Genomic DNA, 18,268 nt, shown 5'->3' on the forward strand with positions numbered 1-18,268 from the left:
ATAAATTCGGATTATAAGACAACAACGAAACAAAATCCGAGAATCATACCAAAATTAAGTGTAAATTGATGAAGAATGGAAGCAAAAGCACCCTAGGGATATTAGAAGCTCTGGAGAGAAGTTTGAACGAAATTGGTAAAGTAAAAAGACACAGACCGCAAAACCCTTATATCGGTTCGGGCGGAGGGACCGGTCTCTCCAAGTCTGGGACCGGTCCCAGAGCCAAAACCTGAAAATCTAATTTTCGTCCAGAATTTTCAGAAATTTTATATAATATTCCCAACATATCCAACAGCAAAAATACACAATATCCATCCCCAAAGACTTTTAATAAAATTTCATAAATAAATTTTGAAAAAAACAATCTCAAAGATATTCAATTTGGCAAATATTGTTGATCCGAAAATCAAATAAAATTCTTGATAAGTATCAAATAAAATTCCACACATCATGCAAGATCTAGGGATAAATTGTATCATTTTATCATCATATTTGTTAAGAAATTGAATAAATAAATCTCATAATCATGAAATTAAAAGAATATTCTCAACTTGAGTTATGCACATAATTTGAGATAAGAGTGGCTCTTTGAGCATCTTTTAACAAACCACCTTATATCGCCTAGGAGATGTATTAAACATAGTATTAGAATTTTACCATCTCCACAACACCTCATATTGATTCATTCTTTATTGACTTTTAGCTCATAGAGATATATTGATCATCATGTGGTAGCTGCACACACTGACCGGACGACCGAGGTGGTAGCTCTTTCCTATATGTGGTGGTAGTTTTCACACTCCCAGCGGGGATGTAACTCTTTCCACATCTTCAATTTCATAAATTTTCATAGCTAAAATCGGCAAGACTCCCCTTAAATTAGTGCAACCCTCAAGTCAAAAAATATTATCGCAATTTCAAAAATAGAGAAAGATTTATTCATCTCAAAACTAATAATCAAATAAACAATTGCAATATTCAAAGTTCGAAGCCTGAGGTGCTGAATTTGATTCAATATGTTAAATAAAATTTCAATGATTTGATCGTTCAAAAATCTGCCAATAAAGAATAACTCTGACAGTGATTAATCAAAAATTAAATATGAAATACTTAAATTCACAGATCAACTAGCAACAGCATACAAGAAAATCAATCAACCCTCAAATACCGAAAATCATGCAAGAAAAAAAACAGAATATGCAACATGCACATGGTCTGTGGCTCAATAGAATATATCTAGATTGAAGGATTCATACCAATTGCCTTTCTTAAATGCAGAAAACGCTTTTGATCCAAAGGTTTGGTTAGAATATCGGCAAGTTGATTTTCAGTTGAAATATATTCAAGTTGTAAAACGTTTGATTCTACCAGTTCTCTTAAAAAATGATATCTTAGTTCAATATGTTTTGTTCGAGAATGTAAAACAGGATTTTTAGAAATATTAATTGCACTCGTGTTGTCACACAGAATAGTCAGAGTGGTAGAAGGAATCCGATAGTCGCTTAGTAAGCTTTTCATCCAAATTAATTGAGTAGAGCAACTTCCAGCTGCAATGTATTCAGCTTCTGCAGTGGAAAGAGCAATGCAATTTTGCTTCTTACTGTGCCAAGCGACCAAACAATGTCCGATGTAAAAACAAGCCCCACTAGTACTTTTCCGATCATCTGCGGAGCCTGCCCAGTCAGCATCCGAGTAGCCGATTAGGTCAAGAGACGTTCCCATAGGATACCATAGTCCATACTCGGTTGTTCCTTTAACATACCGAATAATCCTTTTAACTGCTTTCAGATGTACTTCCTTAGGATTAGCCTGATAACGAGCACATATTCCAACACTAAACGCAATGTCAGGTCTGCTCGCAGTCAGATACAAAAGGCTACCAATCATGCTTCTGTATTGTTTCTCATCCACACTCTGACCTTCTGAATTCAATCCCAATCCTTTGTTGCTTGTACCCATCGGAGTGTCAAAATCCTTTGCACTTTCTAATCCGAATTTCTTAACTAGTTCCTTCGCATACTTTGTCTGTGACAAATGAATTCCATCTTTTGATTGTTTGACTTGAAGCCCGAGGAAATAATTAAGTTCTCCCATCATTGACATCTCAAACTCACTGGTCATTAACTTTGCAAAATCAGCGGCATCCTTATCTTTAGTAGCCCCAAAAACTATGTCATCCACATATATTTGTGCTACAATGAAATTATCCTTCAGGTGTTTCACAAAAAGAGTTCTATCTGCTCCCCCTCGGTTATAGCCCTTTTCCAAAAGATATTTTGTCAAGCGTTCGTACCATGCTCGCGGAGCTTGTTTTAGTCCATAAAGTGCCTTTTTCAGTCGAAAAACGTGATTTGGAAATTTTGAGTCTATAAAACCTTTCGGTTGTTCAACATAAACTTCCTCTTTTAAAAATCCATTTAAAAACGCACTTTTGACATCCATTTGAAAGAGCGTGATTTTAAAATGACAAGCAATCGCGAACAAGATACGAATAGATTCAAGACGGGCAACCGGAGCAAAGGTTTCTTCAAAGTCTATCCCCTCAATTTGAGAGTACCCCTGAGCCACAAGTCTAGCTTTGTTCAGCACAATAGTACCATCTTCATTTTTCTTATTTTTAAAGATCCATTTGGTACCAATAATGTGTTGTTGCTCAGGACGAGGCACCAATTCCCATACATCATTGCGAACAAATTGACCAAGTTCTTCTTGCATGGCATTTATCCAATATTCATCAACAAGAGCTTCGTCGACATTCTTTGGCTCGATCAAAGAAACATAATATGCAAATTCACATTGTAACTGACTTCTTATTCGCACATCAACATTAGGATCCCGAATCACATTTGATAAAGGATGATCTCTTGACTCTGTCAGGGGGGTAGTCTCTGTACTCGGGATTTCAGCCGTGCTGTTTTGTGGCTCAGATGAATCATTTGATGCAATATTTTCAGAAGATGCAATGGAATTATCAGGTGTAGAAATATCATCATTCACAGGCATTACAAACGGAGAATCATTATCATCGTCATTCATCAAAGAGTTAGAAGAACCATTCACAGAAGAACTTACAGAAGAAGCTTCATCTACTTTTATATTGATAGACTCTATCACCGTCTTAGATCGTAAATTGTACGCACGATAAGCACGACTTGTAGTAGAATCACTACAGGAAATTAGTTAAAAGGCGGCACTTTTTTAGCGGCTTTTTGAATTGGGCCGGCCCAAAATAGTAACCCAAATTATATATTTCTACTCTATTTATCTGGGCCTAGCCCATAAGTAAGGAGCTCCTTCTCTTTCTCTCTCTCTCTCTCTCAAGGCCCAAATTACCCATTTCTCTGTTTCTCTCTCTCCCTCTCTCCCTCTTCTACACAGACCCAAAGCCCCCTTGAGCTACCTCGACCTTTTTCCCTCGCAGATCGAATTCCCACATCGTCTCCTCCAACCTCTTCCTCTTTAGGGTTTTCTCCTCAATCATTTTCTAGGGTTTTAGACTCATCCGCTCCTCTCAACCTCACACGCGATGGCCGGATTGGGAAGGATCGTTTGCCGAGGCGATCCCCCTTGAGCTCGCACATGATCGTTGCTTGGGAGGACCTTTGCCGAGGTGATTCCTCTTGAGCTCGCACGCAATCCTCACTTGGGAGGACCTTCGTCGAGTCACACGAGATCGCCGCTTGGGAGGACCTTCGCCGAGTAGCACGCGATCGCCGCTTGGGAGGAATCGTTCCTCCACCTTCATCATCCCTTCTTTCGCACTATTTTTTTTGGGTAAGTTTTGATCATTTTTTAATTTTTTTTCATTTTTAATTATCATTTGTGCATATAATCTGTTTGTTTATATTAATCTTTATCTAGTTTTTTTTATTTTTAATTAGTTTTTTTTTATTTTTAATTAACTTCTGGTTCAACTAATCAAATCCACCAACATTTGGAGAATTGTGACTATGACCGATTAGTATTTAGCTAGCTTGCAAATCCACATTTTTAATCTATATTCTTCACCATTATTGGCTTGATTATTGCAGATTAACAGCTAACTAGCATTCCCATCCCTGTCTTAGCCGAAATAAACATCTTGTCCAGCTTGATTATTGCGCTCCTCTAGAAGTTCCATTTCAATTTCATTGAACAAAGAGAGGGCTCACAAGATTTAATATATCTATGCATATATATAAATAGTGGTTTAGGTTGGGTTTAAAGGAAAGAGAATTAGTCAAAGTATTAATGGAGGCAATATATTATTAATTATTATTATTATTATTATTATTATTATTTAATTGGGTCCCATACATTTTGTGAATTATTGTATTGAGGTCCTTTGATTGTCTCCTTGTAGGATGCGATACTGCAACTGCGCCTCAACCGTGCTCCGCTTCGCAGCCCCGAAAATTATAGGTCTTCGGTTATGTGCCACGATGCCTCAAATCCATTTCCATGATTTTACGACGTCGCCTCGACCCTCCCGGCGGACCCGAAGCCTAAACGTCCATTTCTTTAATAACTTTGTAACGGCTCGTCGGATTGCCGAACCGTCTTCGCCAACGCGTTTCGGTATCTAGCAATTAGGTTTACGAAGGGTCAAATGAGATCAAACCCTCATATTTTGAAAGTTTGCATTTTGGAGCCCTAGGTTACAACTATGCAAGAAATCACTAAATTGATCCATGATTCAAGCATTAATCATCTAGATAGCATGCTAGGACTCCTCTAAATCCATTTATAAGGTGTTTAAACCAAGCATTAAAGATCTACCATTAATGGGCTCAAGAAGCTCACCTCAAAATGAGCTCCAAACCATGGAGAAGATGAAGAAGACGAAGGCGATCCACCTCCAAGCTTCAATCTCCACCAAATCTATTCTTTTTGGGAGAGATTTAGAGAGAGAAAGAGAGGGTTTTCTCTTCTCCTTCCATGCATGTGTGGGTGTGTGCGTGTGGTGTGTGCGGTTGGGGCAGCCACGGTTGGGAGGAGAAGAAGAAAAGGAGTTTTAAACCCTTTTTACCATTTTGCCCCTCAACTACGCACTATTCACTTCAGGCAGTTTACTTTTCGCCGGAGCCCTTCTGAACGTCCGTTTGAACTCAAATTTGACAGGCATGCTCGGTTTTACTTAATAAGTCCAAATAAATTTTAATATTTCAGTTTCGACCCCGTTTGGTCACTGAAAACTGTGCCGAACTGCAATCTTTATCAGATAGCTTTCGGATCCTATTTCTCTCTCTACGGGTGTCAGAAAAATATGAAACTTTAAATCTAGCCTCATAAAAATATTTCTGACATTCTCGCAAATTTTCATAATTTTCTGAGACTGTACATTTTTTGCTAATTTATCAGTCCCGTTTCCAACAGAAAATTCTAAATCTTCTGTTTGCAGTCCAATTTCAGCACAAGTCATTTCTGACTTATGTTTTACTCCTCTAAATCTAATAAAAATAGTATCTCACACTACTTTTATTTATTTTTATTTTTATATTTAAAATCCGGTATGTTACATTCCACCGCAACTTCACCGGAACCATTTAAATGTATACCGTGACTTCATGATTTTAGAAGTTCGGTATGTTACAGAAAGAGCAATACAATTTTGCTTCTTACTGTGCCAAGCAACCAAACAATGTCCAATGTAAAAGCAAGCTCCACTAGTACTTTTCCGATCATCTGCGGACCCTGCCCAATCAGCATCCGAGTAGCCGATTAGGTCAAGAGATGTTCCCATTGGATACCAGAGGCCATACTCGGTTGTTCCTTTAACATACCGAATGATTCTTTTCACTGCTTTTAGATGTACTTCCTTAGGGTTAGCCTGATAACGAGCACAAATTCCAACACTAAACGCAATATCTGGTCTGCTTGCAGTCAAGCACAATAGGCTACCAATCATGCTCCTGTATTGTTTCTCATCCACACTCTGACCTTCTGAATTCAATCCCAGTCCTTTGTTGCTTGTACCCATTGGAGTATCAAAATTCTTTGCATTTTCTAATCCAAATTTCTTAACTAATTCCTTCGCATACTTTGTCTGTGACAAATGAATTCCATCTTTTGATTGTCTGACTTGAAGCCCGAGGAAATAATTAAGCTCCCCCATCATTGACATCTCAAACTCACTGGTCATTAACTTTGCAAAATCAGCGGCATCCTTATCTTTAGTAGCCCCAAAAACTATGTCATCCACATATATTTGTGCTACAATGAAATTATCCTTTAGGTGTTTCACAAAAAGAGTTCTATCTGCTCCCCCTCGGTTATAGCCCTTTTCCAAAAAATATTTTGTCAAGCGTTCGTACCATACTCGCGGAGCTTGTTTTAGTCCATAAAGTGCCTTTTTCAGTCGAAAAACGTGATTTGGAAATTTTGAGTCTATAAAACCTTTCGGTTGTTCAACATAAACTTCCTCTTTTAAAAATCCATTTAAAAACGCACTTTTGACATCCATTTGAAAGAGCGTGATTTTAAAATGGCAAGCAATCGCGAACAAGATACGAATAGATTCAAGACGGGCAACCGGAGCAAAGGTTTCTTCAAAGTCTATCCCCTCAATTTGAGAGTACCCCTGAGCCACAAGTCTAGCTTTGTTCCGCACAATAGTACCATCTTCATTTTTCTTATTCTTAAAGATCCATTTGGTACCAATAATGTGTTGTTGCTCAGGACGAGGCACCAATTCCCATACATCATTGCGAACAAATTGACCAAGTTCTTCTTGCATGGCATTTATCCAATATTCATCAACAAGAGCTTCGTCGACATTCTTTGGCTCGATCAAAGAAACATAATATGCAAATTCACATTGTAACTGACTTCTTATTCGCACATCAACATTAGGATCCCGAATCACATTTGATAAAGGATGATCTCTTGACTCTGTCAGGGGGGTAGTCTCTGTACTCGGGATTTCAGCCGTGCTGTTTTGTGGCTCAGATGAATCATTTGATGCAATATTTTCAGAAGATGCAATGGAATTATCAGGTGTAGAAATATCATCATTCACAGGCATTACAAACGGAGAATCATTATCATCGTCATTCATCAAAGAGTTAGAAGAACCATTCACAGAAGAACTTACAGAAGAAGCTTCATCTACTTTTATATTGATAGACTCTATCACCGTCTTAGATCGTAAATTGTACGCACGATAAGCACGACTTGTAGTAGAATCACTACAGGAAATTAGTTAAAAGGCGGCACTTTTTTAGCGGCTTTTTGAATTGGGCCGGCCCAAAATAGTAACCCAAATTATATATTTCTACTCTATTTATCTGGGCCTAGCCCATAAGTAAGGAGCTCCTTCTCTTTCTCTCTCTCTCTCTCTCAAGGCCCAAATTACCCATTTCTCTGTTTCTCTCTCTCCCTCTCTCCCTCTTCTACACAGACCCAAAGCCCCCTTGAGCTACCTCGACCTTTTTCCCTCGCAGATCGAATTCCCACATCGTCTCCTCCAACCTCTTCCTCTTTAGGGTTTTCTCCTCAATCATTTTCTAGGGTTTTAGACTCATCCGCTCCTCTCAACCTCACACGCGATGGCCGGATTGGGAAGGATCGTTTGCCGAGGCGATCCCCCTTGAGCTCGCACATGATCGTTGCTTGGGAGGACCTTTGCCGAGGTGATTCCTCTTGAGCTCGCACGCAATCCTCACTTGGGAGGACCTTCGTCGAGTCACACGAGATCGCCGCTTGGGAGGACCTTCGCCGAGTAGCACGCGATCGCCGCTTGGGAGGAATCGTTCCTCCACCTTCATCATCCCTTCTTTCGCACTATTTTTTTTGGGTAAGTTTTGATCATTTTTTGATTTTTTTTCATTTTTAATTATCATTTGTGCATATAATCTGTTTGTTTATATTAATCTTTATCTAGTTTTTTTTATTTTTAATTAGTTTTTTTTTATTTTTAATTAACTTCTGGTTCAACTAATCAAATCCACCAACATTTGGAGAATTGTGACTATGACCGATTAGTATTTAGCTAGCTTGCAAATCCACATTTTTAATCTATATTCTTCACCATTATTGGCTTGATTATTGCAGATTAACAGCTAACTAGCATTCCCATCCCTGTCTTAGCCGAAATAAACATCTTGTCCAGCTTGATTATTGCGCTCCTCTAGAAGTTCCATTTCAATTTCATTGAACAAAGAGAGGGCTCACAAGATTTAATATATCTATGCATATATATAAATAGTGGTTTAGGTTGGGTTTAAAGGAAAGAGAATTAGTCAAAGTATTAATGGAGGCAATATATTATTAATTATTATTATTATTATTATTATTATTATTTAATTGGGTCCCATACATTTTGTGAATTATTGTATTGAGGTCCTTTGATTGTCTCCTTGTAGGATGCTTGTAGGATGGCATATGGCTGCCATTCGCACATGTTAGGGAAAAAAGGGAAAAGAAATTACAATAGAGGACAACATATATAAAAGTTTATGCTCCACACATGCATGGAAATAGCACATTGCCTACCACTCATATATATTACTAGTTTATTACCACATCCAGTTCTTAAATATTTTATCCAAAAAAATTAAAAGCTTCACTAATTAAGTAACTCAAAATTTTCCAAGTGCGGCATTGGCAATAAGTTTTCCTCCTAGTGTTGTTGTGTTCACGTGGTCATAACAAGAGGTTTTAATGAGGTGTTGGGATATTCATTTTATTTTTGTTGTATTTTTTCAAATGTGCCAAGAGAATATATTATGTAATTATTGGGATAGGCAAATGGCGCAGAGATTTTATACTAAAAATTTGTATACTTGTGTACACAATATTATTGTATTGGGTTTATGCATGTGCCATGAAATATATTATTGGATATGTTTTAGGTTCTATAAAGTGCATTTTATTCTTGTAATGATTAGCATCAATTTGTGCTTTCACTGGTTGTGTTTGTGCTTTCATTGGTTGTATTTTGGATAACTTGAATACTATAGTTTTTTTGAGTTAAATTGTGCATGCCTTTTCTTTGCTCGTAAAATATCCAATGCAACTAAATGTTTGGTTTAAGTAAAAATTTGACACAAGTATCTCGCTTAACTTCTTATAATATTTTTAGTGTAAGGCAATTGGCTTCAAACTACAAACCATTTATGCTTGAAATAGTCAGTAGTATTCTACGTAGTTACAGTATGATTCTTGACCAAAAAATATAAAAAAGAGTAATCCTATCTGTAGTAAGGTATGTTTGAAGCTAGCATTCCAGTATTAGTAAGTTGTTTTGTACTGACCCCTTATTGTGTATTTGTTTTTCGTCTGTTGAAAAATTAGATGGACAAAAGTTGGATACGCAAGTCAAGGTTGAGTAAAGAATACTTTGATGGGGTTAATGATTTCCTTAATTTTGCATTTGAGAGGTCATCTCAAGATGGAAAAATATTATGCCCATGCTCACGTTGTTCCAATATTAATTGGCACACTCGTGAGGTAGTTAAGGAACACTTGGTATGCAATGGGTTTCTCCGAGGGTACACTCGTTGGGCTTGTCATGGAGAATCCATCTCCTCCTCTTCCTCCAGTAGCAATACAACGTACTATCTACAAGATCCTTTACGACTACTAGAGTCAACTCCTGATCAAATGGGCTCAAGTAGAAATGATGATATGGAAGGATTATTGCGAGATGCCTTGAGAATGCATTTTCAAGATTCAGATAATTCATCGTCACGAGAAGATATTCCAAATGCGCAAAATATTCGAGTAGAGAGTCATGAGCATTGTGATATAGGTCTTGATAGGCAAGAACCTACCGATGAGCCTAACATAGGAGCATCAAACTTTTATAAGTTGCTTGAAGATGCAAAACAAGAGTTATATCCAGGATGTACAAAGTTTTCAAAGCTTTCTTTTATAGTGCATCTTTTTCATTTAAAATGCTTAAATGGGTGGAGCAGTAAATCATTTACAATGCTTTTGGAATTGCTTAATGATGCTTTTCCTAATGGTACATCGCTTCCTAAGTCTACATATGACGCGAAGAAATTTATAAAGGATTTAGGTCTTGGCTATGAGAAGATCAATTCATGTCCAAACGATTGTATATTGTATTGGGGTGGTAGGTCGAATGAACAATCTTGTGATGTATGTGGTGCTTCTCGTTGGTTACCAACTACTACTGAAAATATAAATAATGATGATTTGGGTAATGAAGAAAGAAAAGGAAGGCCTGCAAAAGTCTTGCGTTATTTTCCTCTAATACCAAGACTTCAGAGATTATTCATGTCTCCAAAAACTTCAGATAATATGAGATGGCATGACGAAGGACGTACAAAGGATGGACTATTAAGGCATCCAGCTGATTCTTTAGCATGGAGATCATTTGATTCTCGATATAAGGATTTCTCTTCTGATCCTCGAAATGTCAGATTAGGACTTGCCACTGATGGCTTCAATCTTTTTAGAGCTATGAATACTTCTTATAGCATGTGGCCGGTTATTTTAATTCCATATAATCTGCCGCCATGGATTTGCATGAAACAATCTTCATTTATCTTATCAATGATTATTCCTGGTACAAAGGGCCCAGGAAATAATATTGATGTCTACTTGCAGCCACTTATAGAGGAATTGAAGCAATTGTGGGAAGGCGTGGATACCTATGATGCATCAAGAAAACATAATTTTCGCATGCGCGCTGCTTTGCTATGGACTATTAGTGACTTTCCAGCTTACGCAAATTTATCTGGTTGGAGCACAAAAGGTCGCTATGCTTGTCCATGTTGTGCTGATAAAACTTGTTCCAGATGGTTATATAACGGAAAGAAGTTTTGCTATATGGGGCATCGTCGGTGGTTAAGTGAAACTCACAAATTCCGCTATCAAAAACACCTATTTGATGGTACTGAAGAGTTTAGATCTACACCTACCCCTATATCTGGAACAGATGTGTTGAAGCAAGTAGAAGGCATCAACTTTAGATATGGAAAGGTGCCTAATTCTAGTAGAAATAAAGCTTCCACCAGTATGCAGTCAAAAAAACGGGTGAGAGAACAAATAGACAATTCTCAAGATCTTGACAATCAATCATATAATTTAGAGGCAATTGGGATAGATAGTGATGGAGATGAAGATGAAGATAATTTCAACAACACTAGCTTGTGGAAAAAGAAGAGCATTTTCTTTATGTTGCCTTATTGGAAGTACAATTTACTCCGGCATAATCTTGACGTGATGCACATAGAAAAAAATGTTGGCGAAAATGTGTTTGGAACGGTATTAAACGAAGATGGTAAGTCAAAAGATAATATGAAGGCACGTCTTGATTTAGTGGATATGGATATAAGACATGAACTTCATCCTCAATCGCTCCCTAATGGTAGGACATATTTGCCTTCTGCTTGCTATTTGCTATCTAGAGAAGAAAAGGAGGTATTTTGCAAAGTTTTAAAAGACATCAAGGTTCCAGATGGTTTTGCTTCGAATATCTCAAGGTGTGTTAATCTAAAGGAGTGTAGATTGTTATCTCTTAAGTCTCATGATTATCATATTTTGATGCAAGATCTCTTGCCACTTGCTTTGCGAGCGTCTATGACAACAGAAGTCGCCTCAACTTTAATTGAGCTGAGTAACATTTTTAAGGCCATTTGTTCCAAAGTTCTTAATGTTGAAGATCTTGAGCAACTCCAACATCGTGCTGCAATTACTCTTTGCCATTTGGAGAAGATTTTTCCTCCTTCTTTTTTCACTATCATGGTGCATTTAGTTATCCACCTTCCCGAGGAGGCCAAACTAGGTGGACCAGTCCACTATAGGTGGATGTACCCAATAGAGAGGTTTTTAACTCTAAATTATCATTTTTCTAAATAATTTCAGTTTTATATTTAGGTAATTAATTCGTATTGATCCAATTTTATGCTTTTTTAACTTATAGGAATCTATTTAGATTGAAATCAAATGTTCGTAACAAAGCTCATCCTGAAGGCTCAATCGCCGAAGGATATTTGGTGGAGGAGTGTCTGATATTTTGTTCAAGATATCTTGAAGGAGTTGAGACGAGATTTAATAGACCTGTTAGAAATTATGACACTGTACGTGATGAGCATTCTACACCATATTTATTTTTAACCGCTGGCCAACCAATAGGTGAGGTTGATGTCATAACGTTGGATGAAATGGCATGGGTACAAGCGCATCGATACGTGCTATTCCACCATAACATTGTTGAACCATTCCGAAAGTAAGCATGTATTAATAATACTTCCTTATTTTAGAATTTTTTGCTAGTTATTTATTAGCTGCATTTTTAATTCTATACAGTGAATATATAAGAATATTGAGAGCAAGATCTCGTCCAAAACGACTACAAACTCATGAAATTGATAGGCTACTAAATGAACAGTTTCATGAGTGGTTTGGCGATCATGTAAGTATTACTATAACTTTAAATTTAAATATTTTCAACTTTAAATGCGTACTAATTTGATTTTTTATTATTAGGTTGCAAGTCAATTGGATGTTGCCGACGAAGTTAAATGGCTAGCTCGGGGACCAAATAAAATTGCTAAAAGATATAAGGGTTTCATTATCAATGGCTTTAGATTTCATACCAAAGATCGTGAGAGAAATAGACGTACCCAAAATAGTGGCATTGTCGTCACTTCTTCAATTAAAAGTTACGCAAGTGCTAGGGATACGAACCCTTCGGAAGGAAATGTTGACTACTATGGCATATTAACCGATATAGTTGAATTAGATTATTATGGTAAGTTTAGAGTCGTATTATTCCGATGCGATTGGGCTGATGTCACTAGTAGTAGGGGTACTAGAAAAGATCAATTTGGATTTACAATGGTTAATTTCTCACGATTGATACATACTGGAGAGCAATTGAGACATGAACCATTTGTTTTCTCCTCTCAAGTAAAACAAGTATTTTACTCTCAAGATCTTAAAAATGTGGATTGGTATGTTGTCCTTTACAAAGCACCTAGGGACTTATTTGATATGGGTGAGAAGTCGAATGATGAAGATTTTGTGGTGCACAATGAGTGTATGCCTTTTACTAGCCAACACTTAGATGAGAACTTCTCGGATGATCATAGTATTCAGAATTGGGTAAGATTGGATGTTGCTGGAGACATTCACTCAAACTAAGAGGTACTGCATTTATTATTATTTATTGTCTAATAGTTTAGTTGTCACTATTTATACTAATGATATTGTGTTCCAACATTCTTTTTATTTTTTAAGGCCAAAATTTATATTTTTATATTCTTGAAGTAGTTTAAATTTGTCTTTAGAATGAACTTTGGATGCTGTTGTAGCTAAAATTACTTATATTCTTTTCAGGGTGTAAAATGACGAGATCCAGAAAATTGAAGGGTGTTACAATTATTGAGTTGACCTCACAAACAAATGGACAAGGTGGCGGTCAAGATGGTGTATCAAATATTGAAGAAGATGGGGAAGCAAGTTTGGCAGGAGAGAATTTTCAAATTGGTAATAATGTTCTAAATTCATTTCCTTTTGTTTTGCATCTTAGTGCCCTGTTGAAGCTGATTCTCTATTTGTTTCTTTTAGTTTTCTATATGTAAGCCATAGCTAAAAGTTGATTGCTTCTATTCAATTTAGTTAGCTATACTCTTCATATGTAGGCCAGGGTTGTTTTTCATCAATCTTATCCCTTAATAGTATTTTATAAAAGAACTAGGCATGGGTTTTATTAAGGTAATTTAACTTGCTCTATTAACTTTATTATGATGTATACATTTCCTATCTTGAGGATTGTTTCTCTTCTTTTTTACTTTTATAGTCATTTCACACAAGCAAACTCAGAATTAATGAAAACCTATCACTACTTTTACACCCATTTGCATGTATTTTTTGTGTAGACAAATGATAATTTGAATGAGATTATATAGAATATGTATAGTTTCGTGGAACAGTTAAACAATTGTGGTATGGGGGTTACATGGACACTGCAATTATATGCAACAACAGTGAACTTTCAAATAAGCATGAACATATAGATCCAATGAATGTATACTGAAATTCGACGTCTACAAAACATTTTAGATACAGTTGTAAGAAACTTATTTCTAACTTACTATAGTGCACATCCACCCAGTACATTGGATGTAAGTTCTTTTTGTCTACTAGATGTGTCTAATTGGATATCAATGTAAAGTAATTTTGCTCTTCCTTCTGAGCACTATAGATTTTCCTTGTGCCTTCTTTTTTGTAGTTCATGATGATGGAAAGAAAGAAAGAAAGAGAGGTCGTACAACATTAAAGGAGATATGGGAAATGGATGAGAGTTGGCGTATTCAAGTTCGATTTAACAAAAGAGGGCAACCATTAAATAAGGAGGCAAGGTTGCTAGCTGGATTTTGTGGAATAGTTGCACGGAATGGTCAATTCTGCCCTTTGAACTATATTAATTGGAGACGAATGCCAACTGCACTAAAGAATGAAGCTTTATCTTTTGTCTTGGTATTTGATATATTTTACACTATTTACATGTATTTATATAACCATCTTATTACGTATTTATCTTCTAATTTTGTGTATATTGTTTTTGAAGTCAAAATTTCATCTTCAATCAAAGAAAGGACGAGCCTTTGTCATGAAATCTTTAAACAAAAAATGGAAAGACTATAAAGCTGAATTGAAGGCCAAGTATTTTGACCGAACAAAACCAAAAGAAGAGATTAGTAAGAATGTGCCACCTGGTGTAATAAAGCAGCAGTGGTTGAGCTTGGTTGAATTTTTATACTCCGATGTTGCCAAGGTATGATTTATTCTTAGTAGATTTATTATTCACATTAGTTTGATTTTTAATTGTAACTTGTTACTTGAATGCCTTTTAGTTCTGTTTGTGTACACTCCGTTTCTTGTTGTTAGTGAGAATGAAAAGAGGTATATATGTGCTTCTTACAGTTTATGCACTTACCATAAGCTGTAGAAAACTATTTTGCATAGTAATACTTTTACATTTGTACTACTTGGTGTATTTTGCACAAGACGCGAACTATAATCATATAAACTTGACATGTTACAGGAAAGTCTCGATGAGTTCCATTTTACTCCGACATATATCCTTTTCACAATTGCGGCATTATTTTGCTTCTCTCTTGTGTTTGCTTTTTTCGCATGTTTGTTTCTTAAGGTGTCTGCAATATCTTTTCGGAGAAATATCGTATCTTGAAGTGCTACAATAACTTTGCCCTACCTGTTCTAATAATTCACCCTTCTATGCATCCAAGTTCGGTTTGTTAACATGTACATGATTCTTGACCCTTGAAGTATATAGAGCGAGTACTTTGGCTCAACCAGCAGAGACTTCCTTGTTTATCTAATTTATTTGAGAACAGATTTAGGGACTAAAGGAGAAAGCAAAGGCTCACTGCACCACTTAGCATTTTATAACAGTAACAGAGACCTTCAGAATGTCTTTGTCTTCATATAGATTTATTTGAATCGAAGTTCAAGAATCTTCAGAGTTGTCTTTTTGTACTTTTTATGTTCTTTTCCTTTCTGGTTGTCTAGGTGAATGTCGAAAAGTAAGGTTGAGCATCATCTCTAAATTATTCTGGGTTTCCGGTTCTCGAGGGACCCATTAGCTTGTGATTCCATTGGCTGAGTTATCATTTAGAACAATTGTTTGGCGGAAAATTCGTTTTTCATTTTTAAGGTCATGGATGTTATATTCTCGGGAATGTCTGCTTAACCTTACTTCTTAAAATGATGAAATGTTAACTATTGCAGATGCATTATAAGGTATATGGATATGCTTATAATATGTAGTCTTCTATGCTGCTTATTTTCATGTGTCGTAACTTAGGTATTTTAATGCATGTATTTGTTACTAATGATTCATTTTGCCAAGTTATAATTTGTATTGCACTATCGATGTATGTTATCTGAGCTGATTTTTTTTATTATCTTTTAAATGTAGAAACGAGAGAAATTAGCGAAAGAAAGTCGAGCCAAACAGAAGTACACACATACGTCGGGATCTAAAAGCTTTGCACGAAAAGAGAAAGAAATTGTAACTATCTATTTTATTAATTGTCATAAATTTTATGTTATTTCAACATTCTGATATTTGTTTGCATTATGGTATTCGCAGGAGGACACAACCGGTAGGGTACCTGGACTTGTTGAGATGTTCGAACTTACTCACACGAAGAAAAATGGATCATTTATAAGTGACGATGCAAAAAAATTAATGGTAATGTTAATTTTATATTTGTTAACTTGCAACTCCATATTTACTATCTGTTTATACTCTAGCTACATAGCATGTCTAACTTGCAATTCTATATTTGTTAAGGATTATAGGTAGCCTAAATAACTTACAAATGGATTAAATTGTAATGATCTACATGACAATCATTTGTGCAATTCCATTTCAAATAACAATGTCTCACAAAGTGTTCATTATGTTGTGACAATGATAGGAGTTGGTTTTTATTGCTTCACAAACTATTCTTTTTTATCTTTTTGGGCTTCATGACCAATTATAATCTGACATGATATATAATAACTCTTTAATTATAATATAATAAAAGAGCAATGTTGTGGAACTCTATATCTCTCTATTAATTTAACTGCTACTGCAGCTTTTTGAGCAAGGATTGTTGTCTTTAATTTGAGAGCACAACCTAGATTGTGTCAATGCTAAATATCTAGGTCACTGTTACTTTTCATATTATCAATGGTGAAAAAGGTGAAACAAGTGCAATCAAGTTTGTCGTGTGTGATAAGTTCATTATGCAATTCTCTGTCGGGCGAAAAGGCTAATTTGGTTTCTCCATTCCGAGTTTTAAGTCGGATCGGATTCTTCATAGACAAATATAGCAGATCCATTCATTTGTTCTAAATACAGGAGACTAATTAAATGATAGCATTTTAATGCATTTTAATAGGTACAATCCAAATGCTTAAGTGTACAGTTCCTGATTTTTTTCTTTTTTGTTCTATATTGTACAGGTTGATGCTAAAAACAAATTGACTAATTGCTCGGGAACATCTGAATCTTCTCGAGAGGATGTGATTGCAATGGAAAACAAAATTTATATCGAAGTCATAAGAAAAGAGTATGGCGGCCGAGTAGGAGGGTTAGGATTGATCCCATCCGAAAGTTGTGTGTGTTATAACTCGGAATCAACGGAGGAAGTGCAAAAGTTAAGAGAGGAGGTGCAAGAGAATAAAAAAATGGTGTCTCAATTGCAGTCCCAATTAGCTGCTGTTATGGAATTTATAAAACAAAAAATACCTGATTGTAACCTTGGTGGCAGTCGTCAGGTAGAAAAATGGCTTTATCTAGATAATCTTATTGATATTATACTTATGTTTTAATTGTTAACTATATTCTTATTTTATTGAAAGAAATTTTTATTTTTTTTACAGGATCCAGAGTCTTCAGGCACTTGCTATACGTCAGCATCATCAAATCCTTCTCGTGATACTTGATCATTTCTTTTGTATTTGAACCTACTATGTTCTTTAGCATCATTTTATGTTTTGAGCTACTATGTCATTTCTAAAAAACTATTTTTGGATATTATAGTTTTTTATCATTTTATTGATGTTGAGGATGTGAGGAACAATTAGTATTTTGGTTTCATTCGATACTCTTGGCTTATATATGAATGAAACAACTTTTTTTGCTATGAATGTGTCATTTTTGTATTATATCTTCCATACAACTATTATCCCTAGCTAATATACATATTAAAAAGTCTCTATATTTCAATCAATTGTAGTTTTATAAAAAGTCATTGTATATGCATATTAACAGCTTCCAAAAAGCCACAACATAATTTTATTAACAGCATTAAAAAGCCGCAAAAATTATAACATTGTGGCACACCAAATGCCGCTATACTAATTAAAGGCGGCTTTTTAATTGCCATAGCTCTTAAAAACGGTAGAAATTGTAGTATTGTGGCAAAAAGCTACTATAGATAATCAAAGACGGCTAAATAGTGCCACAATTTGAATGCCTATAGTGGCTTTCAAAAAGCCGCTATAGGTACTAAAATGCGGCTTTTACAAGATGCCGTTATATTGTCATAGACCTATACCGACTCAGTTTTCACCAGCTTTTTTTGTGGCTTTTTCAGAAAAGCCGGTACTTTTTGTTGAGGCTTTTCAAAAAGCCGCTATAGGTACCGATAAAAGCCACCTTTAATACAAAATGTTGTAGTGAATAACCAAGAAATATACCTTCGTCACTGCGAGAGTCAAATTTTTCAAGATTTTCACGATCCCGAAGGATAAAACATTTACTCCCGAAGACACGAAAGTATTTAATGTTAGG

At 35.8% G+C, this 18,268-nt stretch overlaps 1 protein-coding gene across 7 annotated transcripts; it reads left to right on the plus strand.

Moving 5' to 3' along the window:
• LOC109726394 lies at positions 3,331-17,618 on the plus strand. Of its 7 annotated transcripts, XM_020255958.1 has the most exons (9): positions 7,346-7,597; positions 7,651-7,774; positions 13,291-13,440; positions 14,186-14,433; positions 14,525-14,731; positions 15,899-15,991; positions 16,073-16,174; positions 16,936-17,250; positions 17,356-17,618. In XM_020255958.1, the coding sequence occupies exons 1-9, from the start codon at positions 7,580-7,582 to the stop codon at positions 17,416-17,418; spliced, it is 1,320 nt and encodes a 439-aa protein (XP_020111547.1). In that variant the 5' UTR covers positions 7,346-7,579; the 3' UTR covers positions 17,419-17,618. The 7 variants fall into 7 exon arrangements, with proteins under 7 accessions (XP_020111542.1, XP_020111545.1, XP_020111541.1 ...); XM_020255959.1 differs by lacking the exons at positions 7,346-7,597; positions 7,651-7,774 and adding an exon at positions 12,957-13,098; XM_020255953.1 differs by lacking the exons at positions 7,346-7,597; positions 7,651-7,774; positions 14,186-14,433; ... (3 more) ...; positions 16,936-17,250; positions 17,356-17,618 and adding exons at positions 3,331-3,774; positions 9,274-11,774; positions 11,873-12,178; positions 12,259-12,364; positions 12,439-13,098 and having other exon boundaries at positions 13,291-13,428.

This window comes from Ananas comosus, linkage group 21 (assembly GCF_001540865.1).
Source record: "Ananas comosus cultivar F153 linkage group 21, ASM154086v1, whole genome shotgun sequence".
Lineage (NCBI taxonomy): Eukaryota > Viridiplantae > Streptophyta > Magnoliopsida > Poales > Bromeliaceae > Ananas > Ananas comosus.